The sequence below is a fragment of the Mizuhopecten yessoensis genome, unplaced genomic scaffold, assembly GCF_002113885.1.
Source record: "Mizuhopecten yessoensis strain PY_sf001 unplaced genomic scaffold, ASM211388v2 scaffold7653, whole genome shotgun sequence".
Lineage (NCBI taxonomy): Eukaryota > Metazoa > Mollusca > Bivalvia > Pectinida > Pectinidae > Mizuhopecten > Mizuhopecten yessoensis.
This window is the reverse complement of record NW_018407155.1, coordinates 11,686-35,850: the sequence shown is the minus strand read 5'-3', so window position 1 is coordinate 35,850 and position 24,165 is coordinate 11,686. Positions and strand designations below refer to the sequence as shown.

The following is a 24,165-nucleotide window of genomic DNA, read 5'->3' as shown; positions in this document are numbered from 1 at the left end:
GGTCTGTTTTCTAACTGAATATACGACTACAATATTGGCTAAAGGTTGGAGTAACAATGCAACGAGCTAATAATGTCTGTATGAATTAGTATAAATAACAATTGATATGTTGGCAAATCAGGCAGGTGACCCCAGAGATGGGGGCTAGGATGATTGATGCTGGAAATGATATTTGGCGCCGTGGGATTTCTAAAGCAAAACCAGCAGCACGTCGTCAAATGTCAAGTCTGAGCTCATGCCTTCATAAAAAATGACACAATTACAAAAGTAGTTTTTGATATTTCTTAACATGATAGCCGGTCAAAATTCACGAAGCAGAATTCAATTTAATTTTGAAAAAAATATGATAAAGCTAGTTAAGTTAGTATACTAAGCAGTTCTTAGCTGTCTAGCGCAACAGTAAAACACGCATCAGCTTTATAACAGGAAAAGTGTCAATCCTCCATCAAGCGAAGTATCAACTATTTAATAAAAGAACCCTCTAAAACATATTAATCTTGTATAAAGATAAGTTTTTCCAACACGGAAAGCGCCAACTATCTTAAAAAATACATTGATTTTGTCTATTCAAATTTCTTTAAAAAATAACGTGTTGTTACAGTGAACACGTTAGACGTCTCATGAAGCTAGTGAGCAAATATCAGTTTACCAGTTAAACATAGATTGATCAAGCGTAATATCTGTACGTATGACCTAAGGTACCAGGGCTCTTGCTAGAATTAAAATGTCTTCACATGTATTCAAACATCATAAGGTTTATGCATGTGAGGGAAATATTGAATCGCCCTCTGCATTATTCCACTGAATATCGTAACAGTTGATGAACGTGGGTTCCTCTGCAGAATTGTGCTTTTTCGTTTTTCCAATATTGCATTTCTGCCATTTATAGGTCACTCAATACACCAATATGATATGCTGCCCCATTTGCAACACTTGGGATCTACCTTTTCTTTCCTCTTCTACTTACCCTTTCGTTTCAGTGGTATATCCCTAGCATCCGTCTTCATAAGACCTTTCGAGGACGTTGTACCACAAATAAACAAACAAATTAAAAACAAAATGCTTTATCTCTTACCTACATACTTTTCGGCAGTGTTTTCACCTATGTATATTGTTGTGGTTTTCATGGACAGTTGTTACATACTTATGTTTAGTTATGATATTATTATAACTCCAATTTACGAGAGAAATGGTTATTTGTTGTTTGTTATCATAGCGTAGACTGTATAATTAAGCAATAAACTGCATAGATGTGGCAGACCAACTGGTCTGCCACATCTATGCTGTTTATTGCTTATATTTATATTTCCATAATGAGAATTCGCAAAAAAAAAGGATGTCTTTTCCAAATTTCAAATTTCCCGCTTATTACCGTCAGGTCATGTCAGTATATAGAACGGCAAAAAGATAACAGCTGACGTCATGCGCTATTTCCCATACAAAATTGAAAAGACTCCGCAGCTTTCGTTAATAATTCATTTCATTTTGATTTATATATATATCATATTCTCGATTCATAAATAGTAACAAATGACATTTTGTAAGTAACTAATCAAGTGTCGTAAAACATTTTCCGATTTTATTGCGACCTATATCCGGCGCACGAACTCAACGGAAGCCCGCAGTAATCAGGTCAGAGTTATATTTCCAGTCCGGCATGTTGTTGATGTTGATCGTGCAACCGGAGAAGGTTGAATTGGTGAAACATCCAGGCGTAAAATTGTTTGTTGATCTCATAGACACTTGAGACAGTCAGCTGGTGTTTGGGATCAAAGCAGAAGATACCGATAAGTTCGGTAGTGACACTGTTAAGTCGCTCGGAGGTGCAAAGACCAACTTCAGTTATAGTCTCATAAGATGAAGCTGCTATTGGCAGTACTTTAGTAGTACTATAGAAGGGCTTTGCCACACCAAATGTAAATATATGATTATAGATCTTATAGAAACGAAGCTTAATGATTCACTTTCTAATAATCGTATGGTTGCATGCATTAATTTTGAACACGTTCTAACAAAACGATTTGTGTTCGTTTTATTAGCTCGCCTATTCGGAGAATAGAGGGGCTAATTTAGGTACCTTCTGAGGTTAAAGTTGTGAGGCAATTTTTTCCCCAGACATTATTGGATCATCACAATCAATACACTGTTGTGTATTATGAGGTTAGGGCATTTATATCGAGTGTAAGCAATGTGCTGGACCATATTTTCATATTTTAGGGGCCAAACTCAGCTTCATTGGACTTAGTTAAATTTAAGGTTAAGCATGAGGTTAAAGTTTTTGGGCAAGTTTTATTCTGTAGTGTTGGATCACCACCATCAATAGCCTGTTGTCTATTATAAGGTTGAAGTATTTGAATGGAGTGTAAGCAATTTACTGAACCATTTTTCTTATATTTGGGGGCCAAAAAAAGCTTTATTGGACTTGGTTGAAGTTTTTTGGAAAGTTTTTGTAGTGTAGTGTCGGATCATCACCATCAATAGACTGATGCTTAATATAAAGTTTGAGTATTTATATGGAGTGTAACCAATATTCTGAATGGTATTTTCATTATTTAAGGGGCCAAAACTGGTTAGTTGGACTTGGTTAAACGTAACGGCCAATCGGAGGCCGATGTATTTTGGTCCTTCGTGACTTTGTAAGTTAGGACAAATTAGGGTTTTATATAGAAACATTATATGATGCATTTGAAAAAAGATATTACGAGGTGAGGTCTTTAATGTACTGGAACTATTTGTCCTGAGACTAACAAATTGTGGTTTCCACGTTCGTTGTATCTTTCTAAGTAGATTTTAAAGAAACTAACATGTATCTCCTGTCCAAGTTGCAACACATCGGATCTATAATTTAGTTTCTTTCTTTTCTTTCTTCTCATCCTTACTATTTCCCTTTTCTTGGTGCCCCTAGCTGCTGTGAGATCGTTTACTCCATTTTAAACAAACAAATAAATTGTATGCTATATACAGATGCTACAAATACCCTTCAGACATTTTTCAGGAGCCATTTATAATCTACATGATATCTTTATCGTGAAAACACACATACTATTTAACATGAAAATCAGACAAACTCGACGTTGTTATGGTGATGCTGACAGCTTGTCAGTTTATATTTGTATGCTCTATGCTATATGCGTTCCCTAAACAAACTAACACGCGACTGCGCATAGGTCATACCTTCATCACACATAATTACATTTTACGCAAAGAAGACCAACCTTATTTGTCACGCACGCGACCAACCGCTTACATATTATGATTGAATAACCTGTTTTCAAACAAATCGGTGACAAATTCTACAATGTACCGTCTGAAGTTTATTTTATAAAAACAAATTATGATAATTTGTACTCGATCGATCTTTACAATAAGTATTAATGTTTGTAAATGTATACCCCAAAGTTTGTTTGTTTTTGTTTTACGTCCTACTAACAGCTATGGTCCCCAAATTGGTTTGGCTTGGTTTATTTCTTTTAACGTCCTTTTAACAGCTGAGGTCATTTAAGGACGTGCCTCCATGTGTGTAGTGTATGCGTGCTTGCGTGTGTGTATGCAGAAGACAGGGTATGTTGTTGTGCTTGCCTCCTTGTGATAGCGCGGATCTGATGCCAGCTTTAAAGTGCTATAACACTGAAATACAATGCCGAAGGCACCCATCAATGCTCGGTCACATTATACTGTCAACGGATGAACCAGTTGTTGCCATTCCCCTAAATGCTGGACGTAAAGTAGCGAAAAACAGCTACTTCGTTATTTATTTGGACTTTGCTATGTCGCGGCCTAGGGACCGAACCCATCGCCTTCCTCACCTGGGCGAAAAGTAAGGTGTTGCGAACAAGCTGCAAGAAAATAAAAGGTCGTTAGAAGTAAAAAGAAAGAAAAGATTATAAATATTGCAATGGGTGAAGCAGATTTATTTTGGTGGCTTTTGTGTCCCCAAGTAGAGGACACCAAAGCAAATCCAAAATACTCACATTGTCGATGTACAATAAAACAATACAAGAACAAACAAACAACACTTTGTGACTAAACACTTTCACTCCGAAAGGAACTAATCTCCCAATATCGCAATAGGCGCATTTAAATTGTCTCCGGATAAGAACAACAATTTGCCTTACATTCGTTAAGTATTCAGTACTATCGACGTTTTATCATTGTCAAGCGTTTGTCTTTACAAAGCGCCTCGGCCGAATTAACGATTTTCCCTCTATCTTGTCAATTACCGTGGGTCCCTATGTAGCCATAAAATAACATGAGCGCGGCACGTCGGATTGTAGTGTTTTACAGGAAGTGCTAGATTAGTACGACAAACCTAACACCGATACGTTTTCATTGTTAACTGGGTTTAACGCTTATAACTATGTTTTAAATGAATCTAATGTGAGACTTCCATTTTTTATAGATATTGTTATCATCTACCAAAGTTCTTTTTATATACTCCTAACAGAAAGGCAAGTATCGGAATAAAAGAATATTATTAGCTTGATTTAACATAAACAGCGACATTTTAAAGTTAAATATAAATGAAAGTTAAAAAAGACTTTTATACATCCCGATATCATGTACTGAAACTTTAACTTTACTTAAATGCAAATATTTTAAATTAAAGATATGTTATTTTCTTTCTTCAACGCGAAAAACAATGTTTAGGTTAAAACTAAAATGAAACTTAAGTCTTGAATGCATTTTACTGTCATGAACTTTTCGTCCATAACGCTTGATTGAAATGCAAGTATTTGAATAAAAAAAATCAAGTAATATGTATGTAAACATGGTACAACATGATATGATACGATTTTCTTATGAAACCTTGACAGAATGTCTATATAATCAAAAAGTTACATTATACTTTGTGATAAATACTATTATTGATAATTTTTAGATTTTTAACCTGTTGTTCTTTTTCGTTCATTAGATTCAAGAAAATACCTCAGTCGATAGTTCTTCCATGTATTATTAGTTTTAGTTACTTAGGCCTTCGTACTTACTTGATATATACATAACGGCGAAAATCGCACTATGATGGCATTACTAAGGAACTTCTATAAGCTTAATTTGGGTTGGTTTGTGTTTTTGTCGAGTTAAACGTAACAGCTTGGGTCATTTAAGGACGTGTAAAATCATTTTCTTTACAGAAATCTGAATTGCATTTAACAAACGTGATTATTTGAGTTGTTTTCTTTTGCGATTGTTGATTATCTAGAGGTATATATGACAATTTCTAGAAAACTTTCTATTCGTGTGGTATAAGCGGATTCGTCGCAAAACGGAAATTATATTGTATTGAAAATAAGCTCGACAACACTAACGATTGGTTTTTATCTGAAAGCTTTAATGTTAATCTATTTGATCATAGAGTACTTTGGGAATGAAAACCATGTCTATAATACTGCTTAAAGATGAACACACAAATGTGATTTTGCCTATAAGTTTGGTTTGGTTTGCTTTAGTATTGTTTAACGTCTTATCGACAGCTTTGGTCATTTAAGGACGGCCTCCCCTGTGTGTAAGATACATGCATGTAGTATATGTGTGTTTGGTTTGGGAGGCTGTGATATGTTCGTGTTTGTCTCCTTGTGCTATCTCAATGAAACATACTGCCGAAGACACTGAGCAGGACACCCCACCCGGTCACATTATACTGACAACAGGCGAACCAGTCGTCCTACTCACAAATTGCTGAGCGTCAAGCAGGAGTAGAAACTATCATTTTTAGATTTTGCCTATACAGGTTAGGAAATGATAAGCAGGCCAAAAACTATGCAGATGTTCCGACTTCCTAGGACCAATAAGTGAAGATTGAGGCCTAACATCGGATGCTCTAAACACTGGTGAAACAGAAGTGGGAGGTGAATAAAATTAGTAAAGTGTGTATATTATAAAACCGGAATAAGTCAAAAGAGACAACTGTGGCCATCTGTGTTACAGTGAATCTCAGGGAACAAGAAACGTTGAAGTGTGTATAATATGAAACGTGACATTTACAGAAAGAGTAACCATCAATGTTACAGCTATATCCAGGGAACAAGAAATAAAACATTTATTATGAAAGATGAACGTATCCCACACATAGTTGATTGTACCGAAAAAACTTGGTAATGTATACAGTACGCAAAAAAAGAATTTCACTGCACCACAGTACTGTGACGGTTTTCTAGTAAGAATCAGTGATGCAAGATTTCATTTCAGTAATAATTACCATAACTTTAGTATGCATATACAATACCTACACCCATCTTTGTAGCCCAAAAACAAAAGATTCAAATATCCCTACCTCCCTACCGTGACGTAACCTCTATCTCGATGACAGAGCCACGGAGTGATCTCCCTTCCTCTTCCTTTTATGGCGCCTGCTGCATGCTGACGCACGGAGCTTGCTCCAATTTAAAACTGTGTTTTGTTTTTGTGCCTTTTACGGCCGGTTATTTTACTCCACGTGTGCCGGTGGTGTGCCACGGTCCGCCATTATCGTGGGTTAATTTCCGACCTCTGTTTATTTCGGTGACGGTTGTTTGTTTCGGCAAACGTTATTTATTTTAACCGTTTTCTGATTTATATTACGGGTGAAATTCTTTCTACGTTGCGTACTTTGTACTATCGTATTTTATCCTTATTTTCCCGTTTTATCTGCTTGTAAATTTTTTGTTTACGTTCGCTTTGGAGGGTATGTCTCGGTCGGGACAGCGACGAGGTAGTGCTCATGGGTGTTCCCATTTCTTTGTGGAACGGGACCCTCATGATGCCTGTCCCAGGTGTCGTCCTTGCAGTGAGGTTTCGCCTTGTGAACTTTGTTCACAGTCAAAATCTCAGGGCAAGGACTTCATTGTTCCAAAGCTACCCTCAACTTACCGTAAGACAGATTCGTCTGTTTCTTCCGGTAAGCGAGGGAAGCAGAGAGGTAGGGGTCGTGCCACCAGCTCTCTGGGGTCTGGTGGTACTGTCTCTGTTCCTGTCTCGGGGGGTCTTGCTTCGGCAAGTCCCTCTCGTGAGCAGGGGGTGGCCCTTCCTGTCCAGGAACTCCCTGGAGTAGGGGAGGGGCAGCCTGACCCTGGCTTGGCACAGCCAAGGGTCGAATTGGCCGGGAACGCCCGTAAGCTTTCGCGCTTGCCTTCGGGTAGGGACTACCGGCCGCCGGTCACTGACTCTGTCAGTGATCCCGGCATTCCAGGTGGTGCGGTCGTTGGGGACAGTCTTGGTGCCGGGCCTGTTCTTTCGGGTTCAGGTCCTGGTGTGACAACAGACTTTCTTTCGGGATTGTCTGTGTCTACCGGGATTAGTGACGCGCAGCTCACTAATCCCGGCATCAATGCTGGTCAGGCATACCCTCCCGGTCAGTTACCCGGACCCGGTCCTATTAGGTCCGGTCCCGAGTTTCATTCTTCTGGGAACCTGGGGGGTTTCCCCCCAGGGGTTGGGTTTGCTGGACAGGGGGCCGGTTTCCGGCCTCCGTTTTCCCCTGGCTTAGGGTATACGGGTGCCTGCGGGCAACCATCCTTGGGCCGCCCTTACCAGCCTGCGGATGGTTTTGGGTTGCGACAGCATCCCGGCAGTTACGGGCTTAGCCCGTACATGTCCGGGTTTCCACCTGGAGGGAGTGGCGGTCCACCTTCGCCCTTTGGGCAAGTTGGCCAGCCCCAGTCTCAGGCAGGCCAGTTTGGCCAGTTCTGGGGTCACTCCCAGCCCGCGGGACCTTTCCCCTATCCTCCGGGATATGGGTTTAACCCCATGGCATTTCCGTCATGGAATCCTTGGGGTTTGGTCTCTCCCTCGCGGAGACGTGTTAGCAGTTCTGTTGACCCCCCCCAACTTTCTGCTACTTCGGGGGCCTTATCGGCCGGTCCTAAGAAGGTGTGTCGGACCTTTAGGACTTCTGCCTCTCGGGCAGGCTCGTTGGTCTCTGGGTCCAAGGGTAGGGTTTTGGCTACTAAGCCTAAACCTACAGCCACGGCCGTTAGGCGCACTGCACCTAAACGCCGGTACGGGGAGCCTTCTCTCGGGTTGGCCCCTCTGGCTGGCCCATTTCCTCCGCCCCAGGCTTCTGGTCTGGATGGTGTGGAGGCTATGGACGTTGAGGGCGCGGGTATGGCAGAGGACAATGATGTTGTTCATCTTTCACCTGGTTGTTCGGATATAGACGCTGGTCTTTCCGAGTCGTCTGACGACAGTCCTCAGGAGGGCTTGCCCTCAGAGGAGGACTTCCAGGATGAGGGAGACCCTGAGGCTGCTGAGGTTGAGGCCCAGCATGTGTTATCCGGTATGCGGGGCCTTAGGGCTGACGTTTCCCGGATTCTTGGGGAGGAGGTTTGCCCACCACCTTCGGCATCATCTGTCCCCGAGTCCACCACCCTTTTGGGTTCTTTGGTGGCTCCTCGGGTGTCCGCTCGGTCGGACCGCTCTCTGCCAGAAGGCACCATTGTGTCTTCAGCTCTGGCCACCGCCCAGTCTCGGGTTTTAGGGAAGAATTCTTCTTCAACCCGTAGTCCTGGGTATGCTGGGTTGCAGCTCAGTGTTGGCGATTTGTCAGAGGTGCACGCCACTGACTATGCCACACATGATGGTCTGCTTGCCCCTCAACCAGCTAAGCTGGAATCGAGGGAACTTGCAGCTTGGCCCGGTAAATCGGTGGACCAGGTGGTGTTCGGTCCCAAAGAACACCACAAGATGGAGAGACTGCTGCGTCTCTCCATCCAGATTCTGTCGTATATAGACTACTTGACGGTTTGTCTATATAGGGTATCCGACTTGCCTGAGGGTCGGATTACCGAGACAGAGCAGGCCGACATCCAGGACAGAGTGACCTCTGCCCTGAACGGGGCATTGAGAGCGCTGGCAGCTTTACAGGTGTCATCCCTCGTCAATGTCTTGTTGGCTAGGCGGTTTTCAGTTTTGAAAAATCGCCCGGTCGATGAGCCTTACCGTTCCAGACTGTTGACTGCCCCCTTCTCAGGGTCCACTCTTTTTGGAGGGGCCCTTCCTTCTGTTCAGAAGGATTTGAAGGAGGACTCGGTCGCCTCTGCACTTCTGGTGAAGAGGATTCAGGCTGAGAAGGCCAGTACCTCGCAGGGGTCAGCGCCTCCTAAGAAGAAGGCTAAACCTTCGGCTTCGCAGTCCTCTGCGCAGCCCAAGTATAAGCCTCCCTTCAAGGGCAACAAATGGAAGGGTAAGAAGGGTAAGAACCCTCCTGGGGGTAAGAAGAAGGGTTCCTGACTCTTTTCTTCCCTCCTTGGTCGTGTCAGACGACGAGTTTGGCCGGGAGGAATGCAGTCCTCTCGGCTCAAGCTTAGGTCCTTCTCCCGCAGGATTAGGCTTCGGGTCAGCAGACGATTCTCTTGCCTGGCAAGGTCTCGATCTGCCTCGACCAGATCTTCCTGTGGGGGGTCGTCTTTCTGCTTTCCTTCCAGAGTGGAAGGAAATTACGGAAGACGCATGGACCTTGTCTGTGATCAAGGAGGGGTTAGGCATTCCGCTAGTGCGGGATCCGCCCTTAGCGTCAGAGCCAATCTTTTTTCCTCCACCGGGGGATCCGGAAAAGGCTCTGGCGCTCCAGGAGGAAGTAAGGACCATGCTTTCCAAGGGCGCGGTCGAGGAGGTTCCTATGTCGGGATGCACTCCCGGGTTCTACTCCAGAATGTTTCTGGTTCGGAAGAAGTCCGGGGCGTGGCGTCCCATCATAGATCTAAGTGCCTTCAACAAGCACGTAGATTCTCCTCACTTCAAGATGGAGACTCCTCGGGGTATTATCGCCTCCGTGAGAGAGGGAATGTGGGCGACTTCAGTAGATCTAAAGGACGCCTACTTCCACATCCCCATCAAGAAGTCGGCACGGAAGTACCTCCGTTTTACTTGCAACGGAAAGGTCTTCCAGTTCCGGGCCATGCCGTTCGGGCTCACGACTGCACCTTTGGTTTTCACCAAGCTGCTGCAGGTGGTCGTGGGATTCCTGCACTCTCGAGGAATAGATGTTCACATCTATTTCGACGACTCCCTCATGCTCCACCTAGTGAGAGAGTCTCTGGTACAGGTCACCCGGTTGGTTCTGAAACTCTTACTCAAGGTCGGCTTCATTCCTTCCAGAGAAAAGTCGGAGGTTTCCCCATCTCAGGATTTTGTTTTTCTGGGGAACCGTTTCAATACGGTTCAGGGCATCGCCCTTCCACCGATGGAGAAGTTCGAGAAGGCCAGGGCTTTTGCTCTGACCTTTATCGGCCGGTCTCAAGTCCAGGTACGTTGGTTTCTCAGTTTTCTGGGATATCTCAACGCCCTGGCCGATGTGGTCCCCTTAGGGAGACTTCACATCAGGCCTCTCCAGATGTTTCTCCTTGCCAACTGGGTCCCTTCTTCAAGGGATTGGGAAGCCTTGCTTCCTCTGAACCAGTCGGTCAAGGAGTACGCACGCTGGTGGACTCATCAGGACAATGTTCTCCGAGGGGTTCCTTTGTCCAAGCCAGTTCCCACTATGACCCTGTACACGGATGCATCCATGACAGGGTGGGGAGCTTATCTCGACGGGCGTTGCCAGTCGGGGGAGTGGTCTGGGGAACAGCTCTCGGAGCACAGCAATGTGCTCGAGATGAGGGCTGTTCTGTTGGCTCTGCAGTCTTTTCGGGAGATCCTGCATTCCAAGGTGGTTTGTGTGGCTACGGACAACACTACGGTTGTCGCGTATCTGGAGAGACAGGGGGGAACCAGGTCTCACACCCTGTGTGCCCTCGCTATCCGCATTCTGCTTCTATGTCAGGAAATGCAGTTGACAATTTGTGTCAAGCATCTGCCAGGCAGGTTGAATGTTCTGGCGGATACTCTTTCCAGGCGCCGCCAGCCGGTTTTGACAGAGTGGCAACTGAATCCCTCGATTTTCGTGGGAATTTGTCAGGTGTGGGACAGGCCTCACATAGACCTGTTCGCCACTTCACTGAACAATCAGTTGCCAACGTTTGTCTCTCCGGTACCAGATCCAAGGGCTTGGGCCGTGGACGCTCTGTCTCTGGATTGGGAGGGAATGCATGCATATGCATTCCCACCCTTCAACATGGTGGGCAGGGTGCTGCAGAAGTTTCGGGAGCATCAGTGTTCCCTCCTCCTGATAGCGCCCCTGTGGCCGAGGCAGCCTTGGTTTCCGGAGCTTTTGTCGCTTCTGGTGGAAGAGCCCCTGGCTCTTCCTCTCAGAGCGAACCTCCTTCGCCAGCCTCGTTCCAGGACGATGCACTCTCGTCCGGAGATCCTCCACCTTCACGCGTGGAAGCTATCTCAGGAGGCCTCGCTCAGGCGGGCTTTTCTAGGGACGTGTCAGATCGCATCGCTCGATCAATTAGGGCTTCCTCATCTGCCGTCTACCAGTCACGATGGAAGATTTACTGTGATTGGTGTGTCGGCAGGAAGGTTGATCCGATCAAGGCTACTGTCCAGGTGATTGCGGACTTCCTTCTTTGGCTGTTTAGGGACCGCAATCTTGCCCCTGGCACTATCGCTGGTTATCGCACGGCCATTGCTAGTGTTCTCTCTGTTCATGGTAGGTCGGAGGTAGGCTCGTCCTCCTCTCTTTCTGCCTTGATTAGGGGGTTTGGGTTGGACAGGCCTAGGGTCCGGCAGTTGGCTCCGCAGTGGAATTTGCCACTGGTGCTCGAATCGCTGATGCGGGCACCTTATGAGCCTTTAGCGTCTGCCTCCTTGAAGTTTGTTACTTACAAGGTGGTATTCCTTGTTGCCCTGGCCTCAGGTCGAAGGAGGAGTGAGATTCATGCCTTGTCTTCTCACCCCTCTTGCCTCCGATGGTCCAGGAATTACTCTGCCGTTACCCTTCTCACTGATCCTGCCTTTATGGCTAAGAATCAGGTTCCTGGCTTCTCGCCCGATCCGATTAAGATTCCGTCTTTGACTGCCTTCGTTGGAGCTGAGGAACGGGATAGGTTGCTCTGTCCCTGTCGGGCGCTTAGGTTTTACCTCGATAAAACCAGGGGGGGGCGAGGTCCTCGATCTCGTCTGTTTTTGCCCATTAAGCAGGGTCAACAGGATATCTCTTCTCAGTCAGTGTCTAGATGGATCTGTCAGGTCATCAAGTACGGTTACGACCACTCGGATGATCAGGTTCGGGCGTTGTATAAGGTGAGAGCTCATGAGATCAGGGCCCTTGCTGCGTCATGGGCCCTCCTCAATGGGTCCCCCTTTCAGGAGGTCATGTCCGCAGCTTTCTGGCGCGGACAGACTACCTTCACGGATTTTTATCTCCGGTCCTTGGCCTCTCATTCTGATGGATTGTATTCCCTTGGACCGGTGGTGGTTGCACAGTCTGTGGCTGTTCCTCCACAGTAATTCAGTGATTTTAAATAGTATGCTATCAGGCACCACGGTGGTACACCTGCTCGTTTCACGGGGAGGTTTTCCATTTTTTAATTACTTTCGGGGCTTTATTAGGGGGGTTCCTTGAACCTTTTCCCTACCTTGAGCATGTCTCGAGTTTGTTCCGTCAGCCTGGTCTGCCTGGATTCGAAGCCTCCACTACGGTAAGACGAATTCGCATACTAAAGTTATGGTAATTATTACTGAAATGAAATTGAGGTTTTTGAAGTAAAACCAATTTTCATGATGTAATACTTACCATAACTTTATGGAGTCCCACCCTGTATTCCTCCCCTTGCCTCCTCATCCTGGCTGCCTTTAGGCTCCATAAAAGGGGGTTTGAGGAAGGGAGATCACTCCGTGGCTCTGTCATCGAGATAGAGGTTACGTCACGGTAGGGAGGTAGGGATATTTGAATCTTTTGTTTTTGGGCTACAAAGATGGGTGTAGGTATTGTATATGCATACTAAAGTTATGGTAAGTATTACATCATGAAAATTGGTTTTACTTCAAAAACCTCAATTTTCTAATCGACACACCTACGTGTTCTATGATTAAACGTTTAAAGACCCCATTTTTAAATGATGTTTAAAAGATTGTGAACCTATTGTTTCAATAAAAATAAACATTACTTGATTGTACCCCGACATTGAACAAAACTAGTAAGGATCAAGGATGATCAGAATCAGGTCGTCTTTAGAAATTTCAGTCTGTTCGTTTTGCTGTTTTAAAACTTATATGTAATTGCAACGAATTGTCTAGTCCTTGAGACAGGCCCGCACTACCACGATTCACACAATCAAACTCCCCATCCGTTGAGACCTTGACACAGAGTAACCACCATCATTTGTCCTGGTGTTGTTAAAGTAACATGATAATCATTCAAATGATTAAAGCATTTTCGTGCTGTTGTTCTGCTTATCAAATTATTATTATATTAAATAGAAACATCATTGACAGGAAAGAATGAACGGTCGCTGCTCCATGATCTAGCAATTTTCGTTGTATATATAGTCATATCTTCTCGAGAGACTCCTTATTACCCCTTTCACACCTATGCACCAGTAGTGAACTCTACCATACACTGATCTGGATGAGTCCAGTAAGGCCTACAATGGTGAAAGGGTTCAAGATTGTTTATCCCCTCAAAGAAAAAGTGTTATAGCTTTCAACAAAGATATCACTTTTCAGCCTTATCTTGAGTGATCTTTTAACGGCAGTAGACTCGAACATTTCGTAATATTATTTCATGTTTTGATTTCACACTTCGGGGAACATTTATTCATTATTTTTCACTGTATTTGAAGAATAATGCTTTGTTGAATATGGATGGATTGACGACCACAGTATAGTTAATGTCATGTACATAGTTCAGGTCCACAGAAATGGGTACTTACAGACGAAATGTAAAGAGTTATTACATTTGGAAAAACATGTGCTGTAATAAATCCTACCAAGAGGCCTAAGGGCCTTAGCGGTCACCTGAATTATATTATAGGTACTGATAGCTCAATTTCATTGTTGAGATGTGATGTGGAAATCAACATGTAAACAAAGAGAAATTCAATACTTGTCATGACACTAATGGTTTAGATACTTAAAAAATATTAAAATAAATCTTTTTGCTATTGAGAGATATAATACCTATTCTTATTTAGACAATTTCCCTCCTTGGCCAACCCCTGGGATAGGTCAGGATCTTACTATCTGATATTATTTGATTTCATTTTCATCAAAACTATTCCAACCAAGTTTGAATTATTTCCTGCTGAAAATGGACAAGATATAGTTTGTTTGTGATGATCTTTCCATCCATGCCGAAAAATGGAATGTAGATCATCTGAATCTGGAGAAGATGATTTTTGAAATATTGGTTAATTTCCACTTTGGAGCCCCGTCCTGATCCTTAGGGTTGGGGCAGGGATCCCAATTTTACAAAATAATACTATCTTCTTTCAAAGATGATTATCACCAAGTAAAAATCATTTACTACTGACAATTGACAAAGTATACCCAAGAGAGTAATTTTCCTATATAAACTATAGTAACCCCGCCCCCTCTCCAAGGGGTACTGGAATTAACAATTTAAACAAAGCTCCTGATGATCCTTCCATCCATGCAGATAAATTGAATGTAGTATATCTGAGTCTGGAGAAGAAGATTTTTGAAATATTGGTTAATTTTCCTTTGCCCCAGGGGATGGGGTAGGAAGATTCTAATTTTACAATTTTGTAGCCTCATCTACCAAGGATGATTCTGAACAAGTTTGAAAAAATTCCATGCACATGCACCTGAGCAGACCTAAAAATTATAACCACAAAGTTAGGAAGGAAAAGATACTAAAAATATTCATAGTAACAGAATCTGCTACGAAAAACATCAGAAGGGGCGGCGGTGGCCAAGTGGTTAAGGCGTCTGCGCTCTGTTATCACTAGTCCTCCGCCACTGGGTCGCGGGTTCGAGACCTACGTGGGACAGTCACCGGGTACTAACCGTAGTTCTGTGGTTTTCCTCAGGGAACTTCGGTTTTCCTCCACCACCAAAACCTGGCATGTCTTTAAATGACCATAGCTGTTAATAAGACGTAAAACACAAACAAACCAAACCAAACATTAGTAGTTTGTAGATGGTTAAAGAAATGTATTATTGATAAATTGAGATTTAAAGCACTACCAAAATAATACACAAATATGATATGGAGGTACAGTACTTTAACATGCAGAAATAAATATCAGATAAGTTCAGAAAAATCTTACCGTGAAATAATCTATAATATAAGTTGGAGCCGCGGCGGACAAGTAGTTTAGGCGTCAGACATTCTGCTATCACTAGCCCTCCACCACTGGGTCGCGGGAACGAGGCCTAGGTGTGGGAGTCGCCAGGTACTGACCGTATGACGGGTGTTTTTTTTCCGGGACCTTTGACTTTCCTTCAACACTAAAACCTAACACGTCCTTACACGACCACAGCTGTTAATAGGACGTAAAACACTAACAAACCAGATTACACATAAGTATTTTGTAAAATATTATGCATTATTATCACAAATATTGTATCTAGCAATATTTTCGTTATTGGTGCAGCACAAAACCTGTCGTGCGTTTATTCACAAACCAGGCGTATTCAACTATACAGTATTAAATGACACTATGGAAGGTTTATCACATACTGAGAATTATTATCTGTCTATCAGAAAACCTCAGAATTATCTTTACAAACTTCAGCGGATAAAATAGGCAGTGCTGGTGGTATCGATTTTGCAATAACGAGTAAATTTATTATATGAAGCAATTTTCGAGTTTTACATGTACGCATCTCCTCATTCACACGTTTATTAACTGAAAATCGGAAGATCGATCTTCAATACAAACGTTATGAGTATTTTATGTTCCTCAAATGAGTGACAAATCGCCATGTAATGAGCTTGAATCCTCTTTATAGCTACTGACATTGGCAATTGGTTACACCGGCTCAACGTATACTATAATTCTCTTATATTAAGCGAGTGGAAAATATCGCGAATTCAAATGTCTCTCATTTTTCAGACATTGTCCTGGATATTGAAATCATCAATCAATTTATCAATCTGACACATCTCAAAGGGAGTTGTGCATTATTTAGTTCTTGGTGGAAATTAATTCTAAATTAAACTAATACTGCGGGCTGGACATTATTTTAACTGATGATCATTATTTCTTTCTTACAGGTGGCGACTTCGCATTCAAGTGTCCGGTTATAGAGTTTGCTCAAGAATTTAGTCGCTCCAGGCGAGGTTCTCCGCCAGTGTTTATGTACAGCTTTGAGCACCGCTCACTGACGAATCCCTGGCCAAACTGGACTGGCGTTCTCCACGGAGACGAGATTGAGTATGTATTCGCCGTCCCTGTCAACGATCATAGACGTTCTTCTGAGGAACGTCAACTCAGCATTGCCATGGTGGAGTACTGGACCAACTTCGCAAAATACGGGTACGTATCTTACAACAGCTGATATAACAAATGTAGTTTTGCTGAACTTTATTTGGTGTCTTTGATAAAATTTAATCTGATCCTATCAGATATAAAATCAGTCAGATAACTCCATCCAGTTTGGGTTCGAGTCTTATTTCANGAATTTTTTTTTTTTTTTTTTTTTTTTTTTTTTTATATATGTCAGATAATTTTGATAAAATCGGATGAAAGAAACTAAATCTTAAATCAAGACGATACAGGTCAGAGGTCGTACACTAGAATACATCCATGTATTGTTAGCGAAAGTTTAATATATATGTAATTGTAATAAGTCTGATTTCTTTTCTTGTGTTAATGTCTTAGAACAAAAGTTTAAACTTCATCCCAGATCAAGATTATATTATGTGTTTAACATCAGCATAACCCTTTCGACATAGAACTAAGATAAACATTCTTGAGTTTACACTCCTTGAATAGTTTTGCCTCTTTTGTTAAGGTTCAATGAAGTACAAAATACAATGGAATATAGCAACAATATACATAAATTGAATGTTTTTGACGATTATGCATATTTAATTTTAACAGGAAAAAGTCGATCAAAGTCACTCCAGAGGAAAATACCTACTAAATTGAAATAACTACCTCTTGTCTAACACTAAATATAGGAAATGACAGTCAAGACAAGCCCATGTATAAGACAATCTTGTAAAAATGTCTCATCGGAATCATTACAGCGCGATAAAGGAGAAAAAGAATCATGAACACTCAGTATGGCTAAAAAGCACAATGACAATGAGGATATAGGCTGCAGTATGTTGTGTCCCGTACCTCTCTTTTTATATCTACTTCGTCATTTCGGCGTCGTTTGCTTAGCATTTGTCCTTCACATGTGACATAAGTTGTTGCAAGGATTGCTAACCTTTAACAGAAAAAAAAGAAAACATTAAACTAAAACTATTTCGGAACAAATGGTTATGCGAGTTCCTTAAAATGAGGTTCGATTATTAATCTTAATGCAAGATATTACAAATGCAGATATGTCGGTGACCTATGCTATTGGAAGTGAATAACCTAGTGGTTTCAAAATCCATTGTTTGCATGATTGTTTATGGGTAGCTGCAGCATCTGTTCTTAGTCTTCAAATTGACAGTTTCTGCCTTTAAACAAAAAAAAAAAAAATTCTTCTTGATACACCTATCTGTTTCCTCGTGTTATGCCACGTAACCTTATTATGTTGATATGCCGTTCGGACCTCTCTATTAACTCAATACTGTAAACAGTGATGCTCTTTCTGTCACTTACCGAAATCCTCGTGTACTTTTACTCATTATGAATCTTCGATAAATTCCTAATTTTCGAGCTCAACCTTTAATCAGAAATGGATTTATCCTAACTCCTCGGCATACCGGGTGTGCAATCATAGATGTTCTTGAGAAATACTTTGGATTTTAAACCTCATATTCATATTTCAAGCAATGAGATATATATGAAATACTAATATTAAAGCTATTTAAGAAATTCATTTAATCACTCTTTTTTGAATTCGTAATTAAGAGCTCACCGATTTATCCTAGAGAAATAGGACCTAATATGAAACAAAATGCTGTCGAAAATCATTCAATTGTTTTCGACATGAATCATCTCTTGTATGGCGTTTGAACACATTTTCGCTGCGGTAATTTAATATAAATTACAATAACTGTACTTACATAATAATTTATTCACGTTTCAGTGACCCTGGTTACGGAAACAGAGCGACACTCTGAAACAAAATGCTGTCGAAAATCATTCAATTGTTTTCGACATGAATCATCTCTTGTATGGCGTTTGAACACATTTTCGCTGCAGTAATTTAATATAAATTACAATAACTGTACTTACATAATCATTTATTCACGTTTCAGTGACCCTGGTAACGGAAACAGAGCGACACGTTGGCCTGAATATACATACGATACCCAAGAATACCTTATTCTAAAACCCGGCCCGGTGTTTGACATTAAGACTGGATTGAGATACAAGCAGTGTGCCTACTGGACTGAGTTTTACCCGAAACTAAAAAAAGCCATAGGTATGTTGCAGTCAGGAGCACAACGTTGATAGTCAATCTGAGGAAGACTATATTATAACGTTGGTCGGTCGGTTGGTATGTTGGTTTGTGTAAGGTGTAAAGTCCTATCAACAGCTAAGGTCATTTAATGTCGAGCCTCCATGTGTGTTGTGCAAGTATGCTGTAGTCGGTCTTTTATGCTGGTGTATTTGCCTTCTTGAGTCAGCACGGATCTGGTGCTGACTTTATAGTGCTCCCTCACTGCGATACCATGTCGAAGGCACCCTTCACATCATTTTTGTAAAATATATTAATATAATTTTGTGTACTATTTTTTTTAATTCTGACAACATTTACATATACCCTTCATAAACATAATCTATGATACTATAGTTAGTGAGTATGCGTGACCTATGGAGAGGGCATTAAGTATAAGTAACTCTGGTAAGTTTCATTGAATGTGGTAAGTAAATATCGGACAAGGGGTAATCGTTCTGTCTACAACGATGTTTCATCATTTTTGTAAAATAAATTAATATAATTTTGTTTGCACTATTTTTTTAATTCTGACAACATTTACATATACCCTTCATAAACATAATCTATGATACTATAGTTAGTAAGTATGCGTGACCTATGAAGAAGGCATTAAGTATAAGTAACTCTGGTAAGTTTCATTGAATGTGATAAGTAAATATCGGACAAGGGGTAAGCGTTCTGTCTACAACGATGTTTCAACAATTTTTAAAATCATAACCATATTTACATGTTTATGATTTCGAACAATAACATTTACGCAAAGATCTATGTTTGTTCTTACAATTAAATCGATGAACGCGTTCTTTGGTGTTAAGAGAATTTGCTATAAAATGTAGCCTCGAAAGAAAATTGTCTGATAGCTACAAGCTTAAAAGGTACAGTTCTCACCTTATGATTGTTATCTGCGTTTCTTTCGTAGTGTCGGATACCGGTCATGATTAATTTCTTTTTGTTATGTTTAGTTGTACTTTGTTTAAGAAGATGTTAAAGTCATTTTAATACTGCGTTGTCTAAACGTTTACTAGGGATACCCATATTTTCGGAAAACAAGTACATGAAGAATGCAATATGATTTCCTGAAAAATAATATTTCAAAAATTTTCAAATCTCTTGCATTTTGTTGTTAATGTTTATTTGTTTTGCTGTTTATATTGGAATCCTGTTGAATCAAGGGAGTTGAGAAAGATATTAGCTTGTTCTAAAGACCGAATATCTAAGGATAATAACTTGTTAACCGATTGGATATAACCTAGGTTGTGATATGATCATCAAATAATAATGTTATTAAAATGAATAAACTCACGTTATATTATCTATAAACCGCTTCTGTTTCGGTTTGGTTGCTTTCCACAATAACTGGGTTAAAATGTTAATGCTGGTTTTGTATTACCTTCACTTTTTGTTGTAGATGACGAGTTCAGAGACGGTTGTGTGTCTGGAACGTGTTTTGTGACGTCACATGTGGCAGGATGTATCATACTAGCGTGTCTAACATTTGTCACCGTCCTGTTACATCGATAGCGCTAGGCGGAGTGGAGCAATAGTTCAGGGAAACACGTTATCATCAGAAAATGATCCAGGGAGTTTTCAGACGCTTTCAAGATATCTACGCCATCATATCTTCAATATTTCCATTTCATTTGCTGTGATTCCTTACACTGTGTATTTTAAGAGGTTCTCATTTCGGATCCCATTGATTGAATTCGGATATCCTCGGATTATTCTCTGGATCCTTTATTGATACCGAGCAACACATGTACATGTCATAATACCATCATAGTATATATACATCATTGTACCTAAACAGACCATTGGTTGTAAATTATGTACAGAATATCTAAACATGTTTTGAAATTTAAAAGTCCTGACAGTCCTATATTGGGTTATTCTTCACATTTCATTTTTATGTATTGGCTTAAATAAATAATTTATTTTCATGTGTGATTTTGAATTAAAGAAATAATATTATATGATTTTTTTAGTCACTGTAAATGAATCAGATATTTCAAATCATCGTTAACTGAACCAGTTGTTTATTAATTGCGTTTCAGATTCATAGTAAAAGTGTTAATCTCATAATATGAAAATGTGGATAAATTATATTGATATGTTCCATTAGTATATCCATTCTTCAAACTAATCCAAAGGGAGGCTACTAGACGTTGATGTATGTCGCCATTCACCGTCATCAAGGACACACTTTCACAAGTCATAAATACTGTCGAAAGTAACATAAGTTTTAAAACGGATATACATGTAACATTATTAAGTTTTATTAACTTAATACGACATTGTTAACACCGTTGACTTTCTGACCAGCACGGTAATTTATCCGGGTCTGAGATGTTTGTTAGAATAACGAGTCTTCAATTCAAATATTAAAATATCTACGACTGTTTTTGTATTCGAATTACGGACATTGATTGAATCTTTTTAATAGATCCAAAATGAAAATAAAATATGAGCATTGTATTACTTGAACGGCGTCGCGATGTTATCCAATTCCAGGATAGCGTTACGACAAGTTAACGCAAATATTTCATCTCCCTTATTTTCACAAATCTTGAAATGTTTAACTTAAACTGCATGGATATGAATAAAAATTATTAGCCAAAATAATTGAGTAGTGAACACATTTTGATATTTTCTCCAACAAGGGGTTGAAACGACTTTCCCCAACGATCTCTTTAGCGAATGAACTGTTCTCCAAAACAGCCTTTTATACATTAAACAGATCGTCTGTCGCGATTGAGCCTCTATATCAGTTATTGTTCCTATATTCAGAACCATTAGAAAATTAAGTAAAGTCATTAAACTCTGAGTTTCAAGTGAACGAAGCAGACGACAACTGCTGAGCGGGTAAAACACGATTGATCTCTGGAAAACAAAGATTGTGTGAACAACATTCAAATGTGATATTTCTTACGCTAATAGCTTCTGTTGCATACCTTATGGTTACCGCGATAAACCTAACATAGCATTTTGGGACATTTTATTTAATGTTACAACAGCAGTTTTGCCCCTAACATCACCAAGGGATTTATATTGTTCAGGGGGTAAAAAAGGATACGTATGTTTTATTGCATGTTTCAAACGGGTCTTCACGCTAACATTTTAGGGAGCATTTGGAGAACTGTAACGAAAACTAAAGGACATGATTCATTAAAGAAACTCATTCATTCACGATGTTACAACTTTTAAACATTAAATAAAACTTTTGGGAAATATATGCAGCAATTACCTACTCACCTCATGGGTGTTAGGTTTGTAACGCCATACGAATAACGTGTATTATGACGTCACATTTCAGGTATGCGCTAAATGAATGCATGTACAAGTGTGTGATATGTATACTTTTACGACTATATATTACATTTCCACATTGATTGTGTCGCCTCTTCATGGTTAATGTGTGTGTAACCGTTTTGCGTTCATACCGGCACGAGTATGAAAAAATGTCGTTCAATCTTCATATTTGCATTCAATATTTTAAGTTATTGTTGATCTAAATGATCTAATCAAAGATATGCCCTTGTATTTTTTCGATATTTAAGTGTCTGTGTCGTCAGTGAATACGTGATTCTTGAGACCTGGAAACGTCACCAAAATGTTTGCTTCATAAGGTTGCGCGAAGAGAAGCTTCAAAATGAAGCTGATCAAATTGCGTTCATAGCTCTAGGAACAGTTTCTTCCGGTACTGGTTATAGGGGAATTGCAGTGAAAATGTTATTATAAGTGAGTGATATGTTTATTAGTACAATATTATATTACATTTTTACATTGAGGGTGCCACTACTTCCTATTTTCAAACAATGCTGACTTTCCATTGTTTTATTCCCATTTAGAATTTTGTGGGGGATTTAATTAAATATCATATTCCATGCCAAATTAACGCTAAATCATAATGATACACATACTGACATTAAGTATACGTATACTTAAATCGCAATACAAAATTGTTGTTGCATTTATTTGCATCACGAATTCTTCTTGTAAGAATCCTGGGTCGGGAAGTAAAATGGAGCAAAGAATATTTATAAATCGAATATTTTCACAACGTAATCTTAAATTTGTTATTCACTGATAACAGAATGTATTCAATAAAGTAGTTTTAAAGAGCATATCTGTTCAAAAATATAAAGTTTAAGACATTTACATAGGTCAGGATATTTAACCACTGACTAGCTCAAGAAAACTTTTCAAAATTATTTTTATTTGAAAATACGTTAGTAAAACACAGTATTTCTGTTTCCTATCTGAATATTTCTTTAAAGGATTTTGTCAACATATATTGACGGAAATGTTGCGTTGTTTCTGTCAGATTACCATGTTAAACAACTTCTTCATGGCGAACGTTTAGAATATGTACTGAACTAAATCTCGTAAAACAGCCACCGTCTGTCCAGAGAAAATTCGGCGTTATAAAGGGTTTCTGTGATAAATTGAACAAATTTGAGAAGGAATTCTTAAAAAAGGCCTTCAAATATATTGACAATAAGTAAGGTGGTAAGTCGAACGAGTGTGATCACATCCATGTTCTATTGTATAGCTTAGGAATAGTGATATTGGCTGCATTAAATCATTGTTCAATTCAAAAGGTTCCAAGGGAGACAACTAAAACACTTATAACACTCATGCATCTATTTGATTATCATGAACTCAAACGCATTACCAATAAATAATGTATACATTATCAATATGAAACAACTATATATGATATTGATCGAATAAATAACACTTGTTTATGATTTCGACAAGAAAAGTCTGTAGATATGCTGTATCACATTTTGTACAGTCTGAACTTTTTATTAAAGAAACAGAAACGTCTACAGTTATTTATCAATCTGTTTCCGGTATTACACGTGATATTGTCAAAACTCTTCCTTGTTGGAGGTACATCAAAGGAGGCTGTGTTTCCGCATCTCATAATTGAATCATTTTCGATTATCAAACCATAGTTGTATTACTATATTATATCATATAAATATGACATTCATTAGCAGGTGACAGTGAATATTGTCAACCCTTAAAAACCCATTGTCACCCGAGGCTTCGCCTCGGGTGATAATGGTTTTCTCGGGTTGACAATATTCACTGTCACCTGCTAATGAATGTCATATCTATTTTGTTACACAAAAGTCTTTGTAGCTCAGAAACGGCACCAAACCTCGATAATGACATCCTGTTTGTTGATAGTCTGCTGTTTACAATCGCTATCGCACCGGCGCTTGATACAATTGGCTGTTGTCGACAAACGTTCTTGTGACCATCACGGAGGGGAAACGAAGCGGTGAACGCACAATTTTCTCCCAATTAATCAAATGGTTAGAAATTCACTTGAGGTGTAACAAATGAGAATGTCTAAGGTGCAGGTCACGTAAGTTACAATGTTGGTAAGTTGATGGGATGGTATTGTTTATATTGTTAACAGACATTAACTGTTTTTGACAAGGAAACTTCACTTATGTCCTTTTACATCTGTTATACATTTCACTTTTAACTACAGGGAAGAATCATATATTTAATTCACTGTTTTCAACATCAACGCACTATCGTTACTTATATTTAGTTTAATATAATGTTATCATATGTCTTCGAAAATGTTTACTATTTTAAAACATCTTTTTCAACATAATCTTTTTTGTAGATGCATGGTGTTTTAAATAATATGTATGAAGGTCGGGACTTCGGTTTGAGAGTGCTGTTTAGTGCATGTTAGTTGTAGATTGTTTAAGAATTATTTACAGCGTTGGTTTTTTTAAGTTGTTCATGAATTGATTTTAGAAAAAAAAG

At 40.0% G+C, this 24,165-nt stretch overlaps 1 protein-coding gene across 2 annotated transcripts in view; it reads left to right on the top strand.

The window, feature by feature from the left end:
- LOC110454068 (cholinesterase 2-like) overlaps nucleotides 1–23,367 on the top strand; it is a 202,296-nt gene extending 178,929 nt beyond the window's left edge. For both annotated transcript variants that reach the window (XM_021503408.1, XM_021503409.1), the window contains exons 4-6: nucleotides 16,040–16,301; nucleotides 18,188–18,354; nucleotides 19,781–23,367. In XM_021503408.1, the coding sequence (XP_021359083.1) occupies nucleotides 16,040–16,301; nucleotides 18,188–18,354; nucleotides 19,781–19,893 (542 nt within the window). In that variant the 3' untranslated portion in view covers nucleotides 19,894–23,367. The remainder of the gene's footprint in view (nucleotides 1–16,039; nucleotides 16,302–18,187; nucleotides 18,355–19,780) is intronic.
- The last annotated feature ends 798 nt before the right edge of the window (nucleotides 23,368–24,165 follow it).